At 36.2% G+C, this 20,923-nt stretch overlaps 1 protein-coding gene and 1 long non-coding RNA gene across 3 annotated transcripts in view; one reads left to right on the top strand and one right to left on the bottom strand.

Annotated features, from left to right (window-relative positions):
• LOC138926787 (uncharacterized) overlaps window positions 1–20,923 on the top strand; it is a 38,423-nt gene that overhangs the window by 3,392 nt on the left and 14,108 nt on the right. Inside the window, exon 2 of the long non-coding RNA XR_011443442.1 lies at window positions 19,000–19,030. This is a non-coding gene — a long non-coding RNA (uncharacterized lncRNA). The remainder of the gene's footprint in view (window positions 1–18,999; window positions 19,031–20,923) is intronic.
• pigs (pickled eggs) overlaps window positions 1–20,923 on the bottom strand; it is a 55,316-nt gene that overhangs the window by 24,601 nt on the left and 9,792 nt on the right. The window contains exons 3-4 of one of the 2 annotated variants that reach the window (XM_043210167.2): window positions 13,408–13,491; window positions 63–447 (exon numbers count right to left, since the gene is read on the bottom strand). In XM_043210167.2, the coding sequence (XP_043066102.1) occupies window positions 63–230 (168 nt within the window). In that variant the 5' untranslated portion in view covers window positions 231–447; window positions 13,408–13,491. The remainder of the gene's footprint in view (window positions 1–62; window positions 448–13,407; window positions 13,492–20,923) is intronic. The other variant, XM_043210168.2, reaches the window with a different exon arrangement.

The following is a 20,923-nucleotide window of genomic DNA, read 5'->3' as shown; positions in this document are numbered from 1 at the left end:
CAAAGTATCAGAAAGAAATGTATAAAGTGAGGTTTTTTTATTTAAAAGAGCCGGTGGCTTACCTTGCACAATGCCACGCCAGTGTCGAGTCGATCCATAAAGTTCTCAGCATTTATCATCAGCTCGGGGTATAGGGTACTCAGCCATTCGGCCAAATCTTCCTTCATCGCCTCCAGATACTCTTCGCTGGATTTAAATGGCCTATAAGGCCTCGCCTCCAACATGGCCATCTTGTTGGATTTTCTTTTCAAAACTTTATTGGGTTTTTTTTTTATATATTTCTTGTTTCGATTTGGAATTTATTAAGTTTATAATTTTTTTTGAAGTATGTTATCTTTTTGGAGGAGAGCTTAGTAAAGTTTCGTAGGTTTTTCGTTAGAATTTGGCTTGCAGCTCATCGCGTCTGGTTCGGATTTAATTTTCGGTTTGGTTCGAAATAGTCAACTTCTGAAAATAAAAAGAAAACAAATATTGTGTTATAAAGATTGAATTTTTTCTACTATACAGTGTAGTTTAAAACTTAGTTGGACTACTGTCCACATTTAAAGAATTTCCGTAAGTTAGCTGATTGATGATATGCAATCAAATTGCCAGCAAGTGGATAATAAATTTTATGAAAAATTTTTACACAAAATATTTCACCCTCTAGCCGGCGTCGAATGGCTGCAGAAAAAACCAAAAAACCAAAAACAAAAAAGCGCTAAAATTTATGATTGTGCCACTGCAGCTGACATAATTATGGGACACAAAACCGCAACAGTGGCAACACAACAACAACAATCGCAACAACAAGCTGCCGCCAGCAACAAAACTTAAACAAATAAAATCAATAAATAAAACATAAAAGTGACTCGCGGCCTAGTAGTTATGGTCGGTTTACTTGAAAAAGCCTCGCAGACTCGCTTCGCAGCAAAGCGTAAAAAAAATAATAATAATGAAACAAAGTTGCAGCAAATCCCCCCTCCCCACCATTTTGAGGGTTTCTTGACTTAATCACCTGGGGACTAATTAGCGGTAAACCCAATTGAACTGTGAACTTCAGCGCCAAAAGAGGCGGATCTTCGTTTTTTTTTTTTAGTTTTTAAGGCGATTAACGTTTACCTGGACTCCAAGGCCACTCATAAACTTCACGGCTTATCAAAGCGTTTATCGAATTATCGAAAAGGATTCGACCTTGAGGCAGGTGCCAGTCGGCAGGTGGCTGGAGGCGTGGCCCCTCGAACAGGTTTTGACTCATCAAAGCCCCACCGATGAGGAAGTTCAACATATTTATGGAAAATATTCGGAATGGAAGTTTTTGAAGGGACTTGTGAAGGAATAGTATCAGAAATGCAAGTGGAACTTTTGTAATAAATATTTTAAAGCAGATTGGTGGAGAATCGATCCACAAATCGTTTAAGGTACCCCGCTTGGGGATCGGATGAGAATTGGCAGAGATATAGCTATGGGAGTGGGCCACGTACGGAAATCGTGGATTTTGCAGGGGTACCCCTAGAAAAAATGGAAAAAAATCTTAAAAATATTTTGTTGCAGGGTTTTGATGCAGATTGATGGAGAATCGATCTACAAATCGTTTAAGGTACCCCGCTTGAGAATCGGATAAGAATTGGCAGAGATATAGCTATGAGTCTGGGCTATGTATGGAAATCGTGGATTTTGCAGGGGTACCCCTAGAAAAAATGGAAAAAAATCTGAAAAATATTTTGTTGCTGGGTTTTGATGCAGATTGATGGGGAGTCGATCCACAAATCGTTTAAGGTACCCCGCTTGAGAATCGGATGAGAATTGGCAGAGATATAGCTATGAGTCTGGGCTATGTATGGAAAACGTGGATTTCGCAGGGGTACCCCTAGAAAAAATGGAAAAAAAATCTGAAAAATATTTTGTTGCAGGGTTTTGATGCAGATCGATGGAGAATCGATCCACAAATCGTTTAAGGTACCCCGCTTGAGAATCGGATGAGAATTGGCAGAGATATAGCTATGAGTCTGGGCTATGTATGGAAATCGTGGATTTTGCAGGGGTACCCCTAGAAAAAATGGAAAAAAATCTGAAAAATATTTTGTTGCGGGATTTTGATGCAGATTGATGGAGAATCGATCTACAAATCGTTTAAGGTACCCCGCTTGAGAATCGGATGAGAATTGGCAGAGATATAGCTATGGGAGTGGGCCACGTACGGAAATCGTGGATTTTGCAGGGATACCCCTAGAAAAAATGGAAAAAAATCTGAAAAATATTTTGTTGTAGGGTTTTGATGCAGATCGATGGAGAATCGATCCACAAATCGTTTAAGGTACCCCGCTTGAGAATCCGATAAGAATTGGCAAAGATATAGCTATAGGAGTGGGCTATGTATGGAAATCGTGAATTTCGCAGGGGTACCCCTAGAAAAAATGGAAAAAAATCTGAAAAATTATTTTGATGCAGGGTTTTGATGCAGATTAGTGGAGAATCGATCCACAAATCGTTTGAGGTACCCCGCTTGAGAATCGGATAAGAATTGGCAGAGATATAGCTATGGGAGTGGGCCACGTATGGAAATCGTGGATTTTGCAGGGGTACCCCTAGAAAAAATGGAAAAAAATCTAAAAAATATTTTGATGCAGGGTTTTGATGCAGATTAGTGGAGAATCGATATGGAAATCGTTTAAGTTTAATCGTTAAGTTAGAGATACAAAAACATAAAATTCTAGGCAATCGTGAAACAGTTTCCTGCAAACTCAAAATCTTGTCAAGAATTTAAATGGCCCGAGTTAAATAAACAGCAGCCCACTACCGAAATCTGCATAATTAGGCCAAGGTGCTAATCTGGTAAGACCGATCGTTGGTATTAATGAAGGAAAAAAAAAAATAAGAAAAAATTCAATGGTGAGAGAGTGGGAACAAAAAAGCTTAAGAAATCGAAGAAATCCCATTCGCATTCGTTGTTCATTCGGATTTCGATATGTGTTTCTTAAATGTTTCCCTCTGTGTGTGCTGTTATTTTTTTTTTATTTTTTATATTTGTTGTTTTTTGTTGTTGTGGTGTATTTAATTCGCGCGATTCAGTGATTTTGGTCCGGCTGTTTTAACTACTTACGTAACAGACACTCAATTCCGATGAGGCTGGTCTTAATTAAGGCACAACTTACGTGTTTTTTTTTGTTGGTTGTAAGTATGTTAGCCGAAAATGATCAGCAACGGATTTTGGGGATCCAACAAGTAGTACTCGAATCGAAAAATCGAATAGTAGAAAATCCCATACTACATGCGATTGGTATGTTTGTTGGCTAATTTGGTAACCATTGATGGCGGATTTGTTTTTTTTTTTTTCGTGGGTTTTCTGTTAGCCCTGGGGGGTGGGCAAATCCCCATCTCATCCCATAGATTTCACTTTCGCACTTGCGAAAAAATAATATAGTATACAAGATATATATGCATAAATATATTTGTATATTGCCTAGATCGATCAATCTCAAGCTATTCACATGCCACGCCCCCCTTGGAGCTTGAAGCTGTGGGTAGGAAAAACACAAACACAAAAAAGTAAAAAAAAAACAGATTCAAGATTTAAAAAAAGTGAAGAGGCAAAAGTTAAGTCGCCAACTTTCGAGACAAACAAATATGCAAATATGTTCACTGCGCTGGCCTTTTGTTCGAATGATTAGCGGTATTTTTGAAAGTGAATTTAATTAAAAAATCAGCCAACAATCGCACAATACAACATATAGTAGGATAGGATGCGTCGCATGCGGCATCGATTCGCATATAAGGCCTGTCCCATTCTCCAAATACAATCTCCTCTGGCATTATTTTCAATCGCAATATATATATACATATATTGTCACCAAATGTGCAATATTGTGGAGAAGTACTACCCGTGAGTTACGTGCAAAAACTCGTTCCTTATCTAACTATATTTTACGATATCGAACAATAAAAAATATTAGTTCTTATCTGCTTGGCAATATATAGAGTGTTATATGACCTTATACATACTTATCTTTCTTCAATATCTAAACTAGACTAGAAATTGATTCATTTCTGATGAATTTATGACTAAATATCTTTAATGATTTATTGAATTTATTGCATATTCCTCAACTATCAACTACAACTATCTAAAAATAAATTTTCTTTAGACGGCAATGAGTCTATGAATTTATAGAATTATTACTTCATATTTGTTTGTTTTTATTATTAGCTCCTCAAGTTGCCAAGTTGCCAAGTTGGGTTCTTCAAGCTAATGAATTCCACACTCCTCACCTTACAGATACTTTTTTGTTTTTGTTTTTTTTATTTATTTATTAGTTTTTCCATTTAAAGTGTGAATTGTGACTGAATGACAGTAAAAGTGATCGAGAGTGTGAAGTTATTGGAGGCAGGGTTGGGATGGATGGATGGGCTCAAGATTGAAAATGGAAAATATATGTTATAAAGGTAACGAATTGTTATTGTTGACTTTTTCAATTAACAATTACATATACGTGGTTTCGAAGGCGATGAAGTTTCACAATTTTTTGAAAGTGGAACGGAAGAGGGGGGTACATGTTATTGTTTTTATGGGATATCGATATACGATAGATATACCATAGATCCAATGAGAAAGAAATGCCAAGCGCATTGAATTTCAAGTGTCTTTTTGCAATTGCACTGTTAAAAAGATCAAAGATCTCTCAAGAGATGATGAACCGTTATAAAAACTGTGTCAAACTAGAAGATGGTAACACTTAACTAGAGATGAAACAAAGACGATAAATCAATACAATAGTTTAATTTGTTTAATATATTTGCTATTTGTTTTATATATTTTTTTTCAAGTGTACTCTTTTTAGAGTTTTTCTTCTCATTTACCCCCCCACCACCTTTTCCAATATCAACATCATACCACCCAAACGTTCAATGACACTTGAAGCGACAATTGAAACGATTTCATTTCAAGCAACAACAATCAATGCGATTGCAGTTCACACTCCCACCAAAAGGCCCCCTTCACCAGCGCCACTGACACTGACTGGGCCTCCAACTTCCAGGCACTCCATCCCCTCACCACAAACTGAACTTGATGCACTCGCATCTGTCAGAAATTTCAGTGTCGAATATGGACCATGGACCATGATTTTGACAGTAAACACATATGTATGTACATCTACGATGCAGTACGGATGTATCTTTGTATCTGTCGAGTGCTCCCCATTCCCCATTCCCCCCATTTCAAATCTCGTTCAAGTGCAAAAGTTATTTTCACAAGTTATTATCTATCCATTTTGAGCCATTGAACCAACAATGGTAACAGGCACTCGAATGGAGTTGCCTCTCCCATTTTGGCCCTCATTTTTCTACCCTTTTTTTATTTTTTTTTCCTTTCCACCCATTTTGCATACTCATACGAATGTTTCAACTCCTTTTGTGGCAGCCTGATGCATTGTCATCCATTTATATATATATATACTAGATGTATAGTGTTTTTATATATATCTTGGGTATCTGCATTCCATGCCACATTGCCATGTTTTCTCATCATTAGACATTTCTGTCATCGTCGCCATAAATGTCAGGCACTATCCCTTTTTTTCCCCCCCTGTTCCTGTTCCGCTGATTTTCTTCAGTTTTTCCTTGGTGTTTTTCACGAACTCTGGACTCCTGGCTCATTGGCCGGAGTTTCCTTTTGCTCAGTTCACCATTCGTGGCTAAATCAATAGACAAGTCGGACAAAAGGAAACCGGCGCCGCCATTTTGTAGTTCTCAGGAAAATAATGCAAAAAATAAGGGGTTTTTATGCAGTGAGAGAAATATTAGGGATATATTCTAAATAATTATATCATTAAATAGACTATTGTAAAAAACCGAGCTGAAGGCCCCCGTTGCTATTGCTCAACCTTACCTCTACCTACTAATTTTAAATTACTTGGTGGATCTTCATAAATAAATAAATAATATCATTATATTATATACCATAAGTTTAAATTAAGTAAGGGTTCCCATAACCCTCAATTTTTAATTTTTACTCATAGTTCATATAAAGTTAGGAATATAAAATATGAAAAAAAGCTATAGTTTCTAAAATCCTGCTTATATATGATATACATTTATTTTAGATCATAAATATTACTCATATATCATAAAAAATTCTATTTTTAGGCAGTATGAGCCATTTAAGATACATAAAATAGGATCTTGAGATAAATAGAGATCTTATGATCCAAAAATTCCTCTAAAATTACTAACATATCATATTTATATTTCATGATTCATGTTTATTATTTCTATTTCCATTTATAATATTAGCCATTTCCTTTGTTCTCAGTGTCCACTGTACTGACTGACGTGTTGTGGGAACTGTCAGTGATGTCGCCCGATTATTATAATGCATATATGTACATATACTTGTTGTTTTTTTTTTCGAGTGGAATAGAGTGGAGTGGGTGGGAGTAGCAGAGAGTAGAGTAGACTAGAGTGGGGTGGCATGGCGTGGCGTGTGTAGGAGGACGACGACCTTGGACTAGCCGGCATACTATGTGGGAGCTTTTGTATTTTTTTTTGTTTTTTTCGTGTTTTATATGGGAAGAGAACCAGTCGTAAGATTTGTTGGCATTAGGCCAAAACTAAAGTTCACAAAACTGACTCATCCAGAGCGAATAATTTAGATACTAATACGAATCACAAAGGAGGAATTAGTGTATTTTTTTTTTCTATTGTCTGACTTAAAGTAGATCACACACACACACACACTTGATAACCTTCTGAAGACGTTTGTAACTCATTTGAAAGGGCAAAGAAAACTAAAACCCCCAAGAACTGCAACAATAAAAACTTGTCTCTGAATGGCCGCTTTTTTTTGTTGTTTTTTTTTTTTTTTGTATAAATGTCGCAGAAACTTAATTTACAATTTATTTTGCCTCCGTCTGTTGGAAAGACAAAGCTGCGACAAGTTAAGAATTCGAAACAAGAAACTCAACTTAAGCTGCGTAGGTTTCTTAAGTAACTTCAAATGTTTTGATTAGACTTTAAATGACAAAAAAAAAATGAAAAAAAAAAAGATACATAGCTTCAAGCCGAAGTCCAACTCAAAGTCATTCGCGCAGTCGCACGGTGTGGGTTGCCTCAGAAGAGAGAGACTAAGACCTAAGAGAGAGTGGCAGAGAACAAATAAAGGGGGAGGAGATCCAGTAAGAGCGCCAAGGGGGTCATGTACAGTATTTGTTCATTTAAAACGAATTCTACAATGAGCTACAATGACTAAAGATTATAACTTAAAGTTTAAAGATAACAAATAAAACTAATAAAAACCTTTATATTAAAAACCTAAGCTTTTTCTAACCTTTATTTTACTTTATTTTTATTTTAATTTATTTTTACAAGTGTAGAGTATTTTTGAAATCTTATCAGTCCATCCATCAGTCAATGAGGGGATTACATTGAGCAAACCTGAAAGGTTTTTTATTTGCATTATCTATAGTAACTTTTAGATACCAGAACGGCACCTAGAGACTAAAATAGAGACCTAGAGAACTGTACTCCCCAGTTAAATGACGTAATGACGGTAGCACTTTAGTGGGTTAAGACTGTTGAGGGGGATCGAGTAGAAAAGACTGGGAGACTGTAGACTGAAGACGGGAGACTGGAGAAAGAAGTGGGAAAGAAAGAGTAACGGAGGCAGAAAACGTTAAAGGACAAAAGGCGGCAAAAGATTGCAATCGTTTTTATGCCTCGCCACTTCTAATAGGGGCCTCCTTCGTCTTCGTGGAGTCGCCGCCCCACACGCCCTCCATCACCCGCCTTCTGTCTGACTTTCATTAGGCATGAGACTACAGGTGAGACTCGATAAAAGATAAAAATAAATATTTTTTGTATTATTTATTTATTAAAAATTATTAAGAAAAAACAATTTATTTTTAAGAAAAATAACCTTTTGTGGAAGTAAACCACCAGTGACGAAAGCTCATGAATATTCCTTAATCATGACTGTACTTGTGGCTGTTGCACATCTTCTCACTCACTTACACCCTCACTCGCCTTTGCCTTCACCTTTCGCCCAAAGGTGCGTATGCCTGTCTTCCGTCTCTGTCTCTGTCTGTGTGTGTGTGAGACAGACCTGAAGCGCAGCTTTCTGCTCTTCGGTCGTGCTCTGCTCTTGACCTTGAACTTGTGCCGGGTTTACTTTTGTTTTCTTTGGTCGCCTCGCCATCACTTATGGTTTTTTTTTTGTTTCTGTTTTTTTTTTACCTTTTTTATATATATTTTTTTTTGTATGTGTCTTTATTGTTGCCTTTCTTTCTGGCCCGGCCTAATCAGGCTTAATGCCGTCGCCATCTCACTCGCAGTCTTCTGGGAACCCAAAAAATCCAAAAAAAAAGGGGGGTAATTTTTCAGTATTTATGCAGAAATCGGAATCGGTATCGGCATCCTCTGTAATTTCTATATGCAAACAAGATTTATACGATTCTCATAAATACCCCTTTTTTGGATGAGATTCTTAGACCCTTTTCTCAGAATAACTTTGAATTCGATCAGAGGTATTTTATTGGAAAATGAACAAATCTATCGATATAATAATCCTTATTGATTGATTATTGGTTTGAGATTAGGTCTAAAATGATCTAATCTTTTTTTTAGAAAAAAAAAAATATTGCAAATCATATATTTAATTTAAAAATAACAAAGTGTCAAAAATACACACCTTGGTTGCTTTTTTTTTGCAAGGTTATTTATTCTATGACTACCTATTTCCTTTATTTTACAAGCTTAAAGTTTATAAACAATGAGGTAGGTTTTTTTGTAAATAATTACCTTATTTTTTAACATTTGACATTGGTTGAGGAAGGGAAGTTAAGGCTTTAAGATAGTATAGTTAACTCTCTAAATATTATAAATATTGAATGTTTAAAATATTAAAAATATTAAATATTAAAAATATTAAAAATCTTTTACTAACTTCGGAATATTCATATAGATATGATTTTTTTTTTTTGGATTTCCTTGAGAACTAAGCGTGACCATTGGCTTAATTGTGGGAGCTGTCGTTTCTGGAGAGACATACCACTATCCAATGACAATTGACATTGGCCAGAGACTCTAACTGAGACCCAGTTGGTGGCCAAGAGGTGTGACACAATTGCCACATATCCAGTGACGATATTATAGAAACGCTGCCAAGAATAAAAAAACAAAACCATCGCCCCGGATTGAAAAAATGGAAAATGGTAATGGAAACCGACTCCAAGACCAAGACCAAGTCTCGGACTAGACCTAAAAAAAAAAAAACAATGTAACTAGAATTCGCTATGGAACTTGAACTGGATCTACTTTGCACATAATTGGCAATTGTCCACGGGGCCTTCTAGACCATCTCCATTTCCATTTAAAAAAACATTACCATTCCTATTAGCCGGCCAGGTGAGAGTTATGCGTTGTTGTTAATTAGCCATTTAAGGCCTGGCTCCAATCGGAGCACCTGAGATCACCACCTCTCCATGGAAACGAGAAACGAGGTCAAGTCGCGGCAGGAGTAACCAGGCCATGGCTAGCACTAGGCGGGGGAGGATTGTAATTATTTCTAGAGGGTGTTTTATGCGGGAACCCAGAACTGTTTAAAAATTAATTTAAAAAACTAACCTCTGCTTACAATCATCATAATTAAAAATAATAACTCGAACCATTGACCTTCTATTTTTGTTACAAAATCATGTAATCATATCGCGACCTATTATTGCGAAACGTACTGTCTTCAGGGATAACTCCATGAACTTGAGGGCATAATTAATATGCGACACGCACCGCCATGGATCACTCCAATTTATGCATCGAATGACCAGGAAAACAAATCCAAGACTTGGACTTTGTCTTGGACTTTCCAAAGAGAAGAGGTGGAGTGATGGTGGTTATAGCCAAGTTTGAGGCGTTGATGTCACAACGTGCCACCTCCATAAACAACTCAATTCAGATCGTGAGTCCGGCCACGTTATTACGAATCGTACTTTTGAATCGGTTCAATCAACCTACCCCCTATGTGTATCTCTCCCCTGGTTGGAGCCTCCCACCTCCCAGGTGTGTTCTCTACCTTGATGACAGGCACGTGATCTGAAGACGAAACGCTGCGAACCAAATCTGAATGAAGAATTCAGAATTTATGAATGGAAGCCTGGCTTTCATGGTTCAGTTTTGGTTCACTCCAGTTCGGATCAGTTCTCACTTGTGCGTGAGCGTAGAATGCACTGAGAGAAAACATTTATTATGGAGATGGTGGTTAATACTAGGCTTGAGAGCTATGAGTTATGATTTTATTTGAAATTATAGTTTAAAGAATGATATATAAGGTGTTTATGCATCAAAAGCTACTCCCTTTATCCAAGTGTATCTCATAGATAGTTTCGCTTTCTACAGATGCCTTCTAGACATCCAGTCTTGTAGATAAAAGCGGGAATTGAGAATCAGGAGTCTGCATTCTGGTTACTCCTCTCAAAGACAAAACGGTGCATCTTTCTGTATCTGTATCCGTGTGGAGGTACGTCTGTTGAGTTGTATCTTTGTATCTTTGCATCTATGTATCTGTTTTGGCACGCATGTCGCGTTGCTGTTTGTTGTTGCTGCCTGTCGTCGCGTCTGACGCATTTCTGTCTGTCAGTCTGTCTCTGTGCGTGGCTTAACAACTTGGAATTGTGGCATAAACACGTTCTACAATTTCCGGCATGAGTGTTGGGCGTTTTGTTGTCCGTTTGTCCGCTTGTCCGTTTGTCCGCTTGTTGTCCGCTTGCTGTCCGTTGTCGTTGTTGTTTATTGGCTCCATTGATCATCATTATCCACAACACAATGCATGGATCTATCTTTGTTTTATATTTTTAACACTTTTTCCCCCTTCAAAGACAAAGTATTCTCCCACTATCTCTATTTTTGTACACAAAATATCCATATATACCCCCTTGGCCACGAGTTGTGGGTTGGGGGGTTGTCATCTTGGCTGTTCCCAGGGCTATTTATGGCTAACCTTGTGGCTCCAAAAACCAAATAGAGATAGAAACGCGGCAAAGGTCTTTCCACTCGCGGACTGCAGGCGATATTTTTGTGTCAATTTTAGAACAATTAATTAGTGTTTGTCTTTTTTTTAGTCACACACCAAACAAAACAAAGTAAAAAACAACAAATTTATGACCTTATAAGTTGGGGGTTTCAAGAGAATTAATTTTTTTACAGTGCCCGATCTTGGGCGCACTTCAATAATAGTTAAACGAAAATTGAAAATAAATTTACTTTCGATTTCGAGGTTCAAATGGTTCGTTTGGATGGCAAAATGGCTTTAAATTAATTTATGACGGGGGCCCTTTAAAGAGGTCTTAGAGCAATTAAAAGTGATCAAGCTGCGATGCCGATGATCACATTTGAAATCATTAACCTCTAAACAAAAACAAAAACAAAAAACCAGAGGAAAACCAAACGAAACAACATCATTTTGTTGATAATGATCCGACAATCAAATAAAGGAGGTCTATGCTCCAAAATGCCTCAAAGACGAAAGATCTCCAAGAAATCTTTTGGGCCAGTTTTCAGTTTCAATTTCGATTTTGATTTCGTAATTTAAATTTCAAGTGGATTGGAAACTGTCAAATAGACCCCCCAACCCGCCAAAAAATAAACAAACAAAAAACCTAAAACATAAACCCAACTCAGCAGGTGATCGGTGATCAGAGGTGCTTGCTATCAATTAGTATATTTTTTTTCTGATTTTTTCTTAACCGAGTCTTTGAAAATGGAGTCCATTGCAATGATCATTATGACATTAGGTCACACTTTGCCACAAATGATCGCATTATCGACTCAACTTTGACACAAGCTTTTTGGACCGGGCCACAAATTACACGGATATGAACTTGTGGCGATCAATTAAATGACATAATTGGATCCGTTTTGGGCTCGAATTAGCGATCTATGATCATTGAACGTCCATTTAGAAATAGTTGTCCATTTTTGGGGAATCAATGTTGGCGCAAATCAATTATTAAGTTTTTTAATTCAAGTTTTTTTAAAAGGGAATTGGTATTTATGAGAGGATGGATTACTTTTCGGAGTATCAATTTCGGAGTTTCGGAGTTATGGCTTATATTTAAATATATCTTTCTACCTCAAACTATACCTCATACTTATAAATATCATTTATATATATCTATAATTTCATTTCCTATTTCCTCACAAATCTCCAAACTTTTAACCCAAACCTCAAGGCTTATTCCTCAACTCACAGTCCACGAATGAAAATGAAAAGTTCATTGGCATTTCTCGATCAGAAATTCATTGATCAATGTTTTCATTGGTCAATTTATCACGCTTTCAAGGCTCAACTGGAGCGTTCCTTTCGCTCCAGTTCGAGATACACAGATACAAAGATACACCCACCCACGGCATAGAATTTGCAGATCGATCTTTGGTCTCTCGACTCTCTACATAACATTTCCGCATTCAGTAAGTGTTTGTTGTATTCCTTGGATCCTCTCCCTCCCTATCCATATCGATTCCAATTTCCAATTTGCATTCTAGAGGCGATCGGAATCGCCTCAAACTGACCAACGCCCAGTGCATTATTATTATTATTATTATTATTAATATTTTTATCATTATTGTTCCGTCATATTTCACTTGGAAATGGCTGGAAAAGATCGTTAATGGTGACATCGTATTAAATTGGCGCCAATTGCGAATAAGAATTAATAAAAAAAAGCATTTATATAAGAAGCTAAATGCCAGAGATGCAAAATAAATGTTCAGGCTGGCTAATCGATTAATTGCCGCAACATGGAAAAGTAGACGAGTATCTGGTAGGTTGCACAGCTACAGATACAGATACTTCTCGGCAAGAAAAACAAAAAAAAAAATTGTAACAAATGGCCCAAACGAATTGCGCAGCCGATAAATGAACAAAGAATTCGCAACGCCCACAGAATCGGTCCGAGGCGTAACATTTCGACTTCAAATCGATTTATTTTGGCATAACTACCATAACATAAAGTGAAAGGATAACGAGAAAATGTCCTGGCGTGACACTAAAAGGGTCTATAGGGATATTACGGAAAAGGAGTTTCTAGAATCTAGATAATAGAAAGAATTTTAAAAATTAAAAAACATCAACAAAGGTGGTCTGTATGATACCCGGTACTTCTCTTGCCTTTTTCAGTTATATCTGCTATGGATTATGATCAAGAATATATATCTTTAGTTAAAGTACATTATTATTATAAGACTTTTAAAGACTGATCCTGGATATATTTTCATTCTACAAGTATGGGGTATTTATATCCTTTTATTATTTTAATAAAAATACAAATATAAGGAAAATCAAATATAATACTATGTGTTATAAATGGAAGTAAAAGTATGAAAATTTGTACTCCTAATTTTTAAACATTTTTCAAAATTAAACATTTCAAAAAAACTTACAAAAAAGAACCTGGAAAATCTTCAGCTCATATTCAAAACACCTTCAGATCACACAATTTTGAACAAAAAAGTCAGCCAAAAAAACTGCAAATAAAAAGAAAATAAATTATAAAATAGAGAATAAATTAATCAAAATTAATATATAAATAAAAACAACCTTATATTAAAAATAACTTAAATCTCCAAGGACTTGAAAAACTCTTCCAATAAACCAAAACCAAAAACTTATGTTTTCTTAAGCCGATTAGCAAAACAATTCCCAAAAACATGTAAAGGATTTAAGAAATTCTTAAATAAAAATAAGGGAAAGCCAGAAAACTGAGGAAAGTTTGGGGGAAAGAAAATCAAATCTGTGGAAAAGAAATAATACTTTGTCTAAGGAGATTAGAAAAAACACGAAAGGGGAGTGTGCGGCAAGAGAATCCAATCCAATTTCACCCTCCAGCCCTGGGGGCCTGAAACCCCAGGCCTTGCGGCATGCAACACCCACATTTTTTCCACAGCTTCCCTTGGTCCCAGGTCCTTGCAACCACCTCATCTTTCAACATCCTCTAGAGGTGGGGGGAGGTACACAAAATAAAGAAATTATATGCCACCCCAAAATGGGAAAAAATATAAATATACCGAAAGCCTTGCAACATTCATTGCTTGCAATATGCAACGTGCAACATGCAACCGGATGAGTGTTTAATCAAGGGGTGTGAGGCAAGGGGGCTGGTGTGGCATGGCGGGGGCGACACATCACATTTATGGCACTTTAGTTTTTCAGTTTTTTTTCCCAACCATTTTTTTTATTCACTTGCCTCGTCCAAATGGGATTATTTATGCAAATTTTATGCAAAAAAATAAGCAGAGAAGTAGCAGAAATGCATTTTTCCATTGATAACAAGCATAAATCTGAACTAAAGTATCTCTGGGTGTGTGTGCCGGCGTGTATCTATCAGATACAAGTATCTGTGACTGTGTATAAGAGACTTAATGCACTTTGAGAGTAAGTTCGTTATTTACTTGATTATTATTATTATTATTTTTTTTTTTTTGCAATTTGAAACGAGTGGGCTTTTATGGGGTTAAAGAAGGAGGGGGGGGTAGCTGCTCAACAAATTGTCGGCTTTTTGTCAAAGGTAATTCATAGTTTTTTTTTTCTCCGATTTTTTTTGCAACGACATTGACAGGTTGCAGTGGCTTGTTGTTTTTGTTGTTATTGAGTTGCGCATGCGCAGAGAATTAACAACAAATATATGCAGATAGATACCCCCCCTATACATACAGTCGAAAAAAAATATAAAAGTCAACACCCACAGACATGTCTTGGCATAATTAAACAAATCTGCGACAACAAACCGACATGAGCAAGCCATTAACCCATTACTGACCCCAAAAACCGGTCACCTATCAACACACTCTAGCCACCCCTACTCCTCCTGCCCCCTTCCACCTTCTCTGTTTGTGGCACCTTGTTAATTAATGCCAAAAAAAAGCAAACAAGCCAAACAAATTGAAACGCACCACACAATGTTGCAACAACAAATCGAAGCATTTTCAGGGACAACCAGACTTGAACCGAAAAATAATGACATTTCCATAAGTGTTAATTTGTGTTATGGAAAACCAATGAGATTGCCAAATAATTAAAACAATTACTAAAATAAAAAAAATAAAATAAAAGAAACTAATGTCAGACTTTGAGAAACATCAATCTCAATTATGTTAATCAGACAGATTAGATCGCAGATGGCCGGGCCCTCACTTTTCACTTTGGGAAAGAATGCGGATGCTGCTGAAAATATTTAAATTTTACATTTAGTTAGAAAGCAGGTAGTTCGTTAAAAAAAATAGCAAAAAAAAAAGATGGGAATACAAAGTTAAGGGGGTATATATTTAATGATTTATACGAATGATTTAGAGATAATTCAAGAGATATTTAAAGAGTTCCTTTAGAGGTTTCTACTTTAGAGGTAAGAAAATACTAAAAATATCTTCAAATATTTTTAAACAGTTTAGTTTTTGTATCTAACTAAAGTATCTATAACACTAAAAACCTATAAAGTATATGATATATTACAGACATTATTACAGATATTACAGATTGAAAGAGTTCCCTTAGAGTTTTTTAGCCATGAGTATTTAAAAAAATGATAAAACAATCTTCAAATATTTATTAAAACAGTTTCTTGTATCTAACAAAAGTATCTATAACACTAAAAACCTATAAAGTATGTGAGATATTGCAGACCAAAGGCGTTAAACGACAATTTCCGGCAATTGGAGAACAGAAAAGCTCTATATGCTCCATAAAACCAACTAACATATGTATATAGATAAGTAGATAACTAGCTATATAGATGGTTATATGCTCTATATAGTCTCTATATAATTTATTGTCCCAGAATGCAATTTAAAAATGCCAACTACAAAAGAAAATTGGACAAGACACGAACTAAAGAAAAGCTACAGGGTTCAAATGGTGTTCTAAATTTTCCAAAAGGGTACAGGAGATGCCATGCCAGGGGGTGGCAATGGGTGGTTAAGGTACATATACTCTATAAGGGCTGAAATAAAAAAAAAAAGTGAAAACCAATAAACTGCATGGCTTGCTCAATTGGAAAATATTTATGTGCTGGTAAAAGGCCTTTACCATTTTCCAGGCCAAAGTGATTTTCAGTTCGCGCTTCAACGGCTCGGTTATTGCTTGGGCCTGTTCTGGATTTAATTTCCATTCCTTTTATTTTGTTCACCTCTTGTTCAGCCACATCCTCTGCATTTTCCTACATACCCCTCCTTTTTTTTTATAAAAATTTCCCCCCCTTTGGTTCACCTTTGAACAAAAGTTGAATTTTTATTTTATTTTGGCGCACAAGGAATGCACCCGGTAAGGAATTCAAGGGAGAGGGAGCACTGAACGATACGATATGCGATATATTAGACAAAGAGTGCATTAAATATTTTAAGATTATAAGGAATTTTGGATACTCTTTAGAGGAGATATACTGCAATAGGAAGGAAATGATTCTTAAATGTGTTTTTCCCTCCTGAGAATTTAAAATAATGTATCTTTTATCCTCTTTCTTAGAGTAATACTCAGCGATTACGTTGGAAAATATATCTAAAATATATATAGAACCTTTAAAAACTTAATTTTTTTTGTAAACCCCATTTAAAACCTCTTATACACTGCCCAAAAGTTAGGGTATTAAATCAGAAATGTGATGAAAAAAAAGAAAAGGGAAAGAAAATTCTTTCAGTCGGTGCTGAAAGGTAATAAATAAGCGCAAGATGCGGACACGTGTGCCGTTAATCCAACAGAAGTCGAAGCTGCAACGTCTCCACCAACCACCACCCCCCTCCCAGTCCGGCAATCCCCCCCCTCTAACCCCGTGGCAATCCCCTGCAGCAGCCACGCATGGTGCATCGTTCTAATTAACGTCACAACACCAGAAAGAAACCGGCAAGTTAGGGAGCAGGCAAGCTCCCCATACATAAAGATGAAAGGAGAGGTGAGGTCAGAGGGGTGGGTTACAGCTGCAAATGCTCTTCATATATATATAGAATTATATATACTATATATATATGTATATTGCCATTCACATTCATATAGGGGTTAGGTCGCCGACTTTGAAACAACAACTTCCTCCCATCTCGGAATCTCCTCCGACTTGGTGTCTCTGATTCCATTTTCAAATGCATTTCCCTGCCCGGGAAATCTCTAGATACTCCCAAAGGGATATGCATTCCCCGAATAGGGTAGAATGTCTGGAATTAATTGAATTTATAGGGTAACATACTATATAGGGTGGTGGTATTAGGTTCTTGAAGAAAAGGGGCCTTTTGTGGTGGACCTTTAATGGGTAATATTTTTTCTTAGGTTGGTTTTTAAAGGAATAGGATATCACTAGGATCTTATTCTAGAAATATAGTATAATTCTATAGAAATATAGTATAATAATTCTAGTATCTAGATTTTTAAGTAGTGAAGGATGTAGGGTCTAGATATATAAATATCTCTATATATCTCTAGAGTCTAGATATAATATCTACAACTTCTATAAGTTTGAACAAAGAAACAAGCTATAAAAAAGGTATATTTTGAAGCCCCTATTATAATTCCTATAACCCTCAGAAATATCACAAAACCTAGATACCTAGTCCATAAAATTGGCCAAATTTTTGTCAATTTTTTTAGCCTAAATTTTAAGGCCATAACTCCATAAAACCAACACCCCAGATACTTAGATTCGCCTTGTTTGTTAGCCACAATTTTCAGACTTTTGGGCTGTAACTGTTTTGCTAACCATTTGACCCCAAATGACCTCAATAACTAAGGCCCTAAACCAAAAAAAAATCAAAGTATAGAAGAAACAAAAACAAAACTGGGCCGACGGGCGACAACTTCATGTCTGATTTCCACTCGAAATGAAGTTGTTTGCCGTGTGTTTACGCCCACAGCGAACAAAAAAGATACAAAGATACTAAGATACAGAGATACAAAGATACAAAAACAAATATAAATACGCATACGAGGAATGCAAACAGGCCCGAAGATGGATGGATTGGCTAAAGCTAATACACAACGATCTGAATAAGAAGTCTATATAGTATCTATAGGTATGGCTATGGGCTATGGGCTTGGAGCCTGGGGTCTGGGGTCTGGGCCTACTAACCTTGACCCAATAGAGGGAAAAGCATGCTGAAAGCGTGCTAATTGCAGAGGCTTTTCAACACCCAGCCCACCGATACACCGATCCACCAGCAACATGATGGAGTCAAGTGTAAACACAATAAAAAACACTCCGAGATGAAGCAGATACAGATACAAAAAAAAAGCATACAAAGAGATACAGATTCCAGAGCCAGAAAAGCAACATATTCTGGGCAAGCAAATAAAGTTCCTTCAGTCAATAGTCTGCTTTTTGGTTTCTGTTTGCAAATGAAGAAGATCTTTTTGAAGATATAGTAGAAGATATACTCTTCTATATGCCCCAAACGGATTTGTACATCTGGGGCTCGTAAACTCCATTTGCCGGACCAGGTAAACAAGTTTCCATTCCCCTCCTAGGCAAAAAACGAAAAAAAAGCCCCCCAAATCAAAATCGATCCAAAATCGTACGTAAACACCCGCCAGATAAGATAATGTATAACTCTTTGGCGCGTTTTGGACTATATAGTATTTTACCAGGAAGGGAATAGAGCTAATAGAGCTAATGCCTCCACTGTTTGTGTTTGATTCATGTTGCCATATGGTGTTTTCAGTGTCTGTTTGTCTAGTGACTGGTTTCCTTTTTATTTTTGTTGTTGCTGGTCTCCCCCCTTTTTGGGTTGATGGATGACACAGTTTCAAATAGTTGTAGATATCTCTATATAATAACCGGAAGTAAGATATGGCTTTTAGGGTATAGGATAACATGGAGTGTGGTGGGGTGGCTATTCTTTTGGTTTGGATTGGATTTCTTTATAAAGGAATGGTTTTTAAAGTTCAATTGACTAAAGAAGTATATGGTATATATATAATTTATATAAAGTCTATATAGATCTAAGTATAGAACTACTGTTCAGGCTTCTGAAAATAATTATTATTATTTACTATCTTTTCAGTCTGGACTTCTATCTTATAATACTTCCCTTCGTAAGTAAAGCCATTCTTTATCGTTATTATATTATTATCATCTTAAAGTCTATCCACTTTTACTTAAAATTAAACTATTAAAGCCCATGGGATATTTTATTTCTATTTAATAACCACTTACCCTGACAATCTCTTGCCAAACCCTCCTTGTACATCTCAAAACCCTCTTCAAAGAGGCTTCTTACCCCATTATCCTGTTAATATTTCCTGCTTTAAACACTTTCCTCCTTCTTCAAAAAAAAACCCATTGAAATCTTCAACACCCTCCCTGAGAGATCCTCTTATAATCTCCTAATAGAAAACCCCCTTTGTAATCTTGCCACTTCAGGTGGCATCTCTCTTCCCACCGGCAATCGTTAAATGGAATTCCATTCATGAACAAACTATACTATAAAGTCGGGTCTCAGATTCAGTTTCTGTTTCAATTTCAGTTTCTGTTTCAGTTTCTGTTTCTGATTGTCAAATGGAAAGTTGGCCAAAATGCAAATAGCGACCCATAAAATATCCATAAATAGTTTAAATTAAATGATGCATCTCTTGGTCTTGGTCTTTTCAGTCAATCAAGGGTATAAACCATAGCTTCAGGTCTTAATATATATATATATATATATATATATATATGTCTTTCCTGGTGTTCCGACAGACACATTCAGATAAAAAAAAAAAAGATCATAAAACTCAGAGGTGCACGAGGCACGCTTCGGTTTTACGAGTTGGGCCAATCAGGGGATCAGCTCTCAAAAATTATCCCCTGCAGCTAGGCGATCGTAACAGAAACTAAAAAAAAAACAGAAAAAAAACACCACAAAAAACTAAAGGAAAAAAAAATGAAGATACACCACACACGCAGTCTAAAGATTGAATGATTTTCTAAGGCAAAAAAAAAAGCTAAGTTGGTAAGGTTACCAAAGTTACTAATTAAAATAACATGAAACTAGTTAAAGAAAAGTCTATAATTATTTTGAAATATTCAGAAAAATATTTAAATATCTTGAGAATATTAAAATCCATAGAATATCCATTCAATCCATATCTTCTAGAACTTTTATTCAACAAGGACCTTAATTTTCTTGTTGTGTGCGGATTACCTCGTTTGATCTAAGTATTCTTGATGGATGAATGGATAAATGGATGGATAGACCCTTTTTTCTTTTTTTTTTGTTGAAAAGGAAAAAGGAGTGCCTTGTCATTCTAGACCTGGTCCTGAATAAAACCTCAAAAATCATTCAAAACAACAAAAGAGCTCCAAACAGTCTCAAGTGGAAAAGGTATTATTGATTTTTGACACTTGATCGGTAAGATTGCAAAATCTCCAAGAATAGAAGAATTCAAGTGTTAAGTTTGAGAAGAATCGGAAAAGAATCGGTGAGGTATGAGGTATGACTGTGTGACATTGACATAATGATTCTTGGACCTTTCGGGTTTTGAATTTCGCTACGTTGTTCCGGCCAACAATTCTGACTGCCATTTGAGTCACTTAATGAGCAACAAACTACAGGCTACAAATCTACAAAAATCTACTGAAAGACACACACGAAAATCTCTCGCCCACCCAAGTGCAGAAAAACAAAACAAAAAAAAACGTTAAAGGCCAAAAAGACACAGAAATTCTTAATTGCTGGGGCCTTTGGGCGATTCATATTTTTTTTTTGGTATTTCTGCAAAAAAATACAAAAAAAAAAACTTGGTAGACAGATATGATGTAAGCTGGCCAATTTGTCTTCACCTTTTCGTACATCAGGTTGGTCCGGTTCGGTCTCGAAACCCAGAAACTCAAAAACTTAAATCTTCAAATTTCAAATCTTGGAATCGCAAAAGGCAATTCCATAATTTGCCAGCGCATGCGCAGCGATTTTGTATGTTTTTTTTTTTTGTTTTTCTGATGATCTGTGA

This window comes from Drosophila bipectinata, chromosome XL (genome assembly GCF_030179905.1).
Source record: "Drosophila bipectinata strain 14024-0381.07 chromosome XL, DbipHiC1v2, whole genome shotgun sequence".
NCBI lineage: Eukaryota > Metazoa > Arthropoda > Insecta > Diptera > Drosophilidae > Drosophila > Drosophila bipectinata.
Note: the sequence above shows the minus strand (reverse complement) of the source record. Positions and strands in the feature narration are given on the sequence as shown.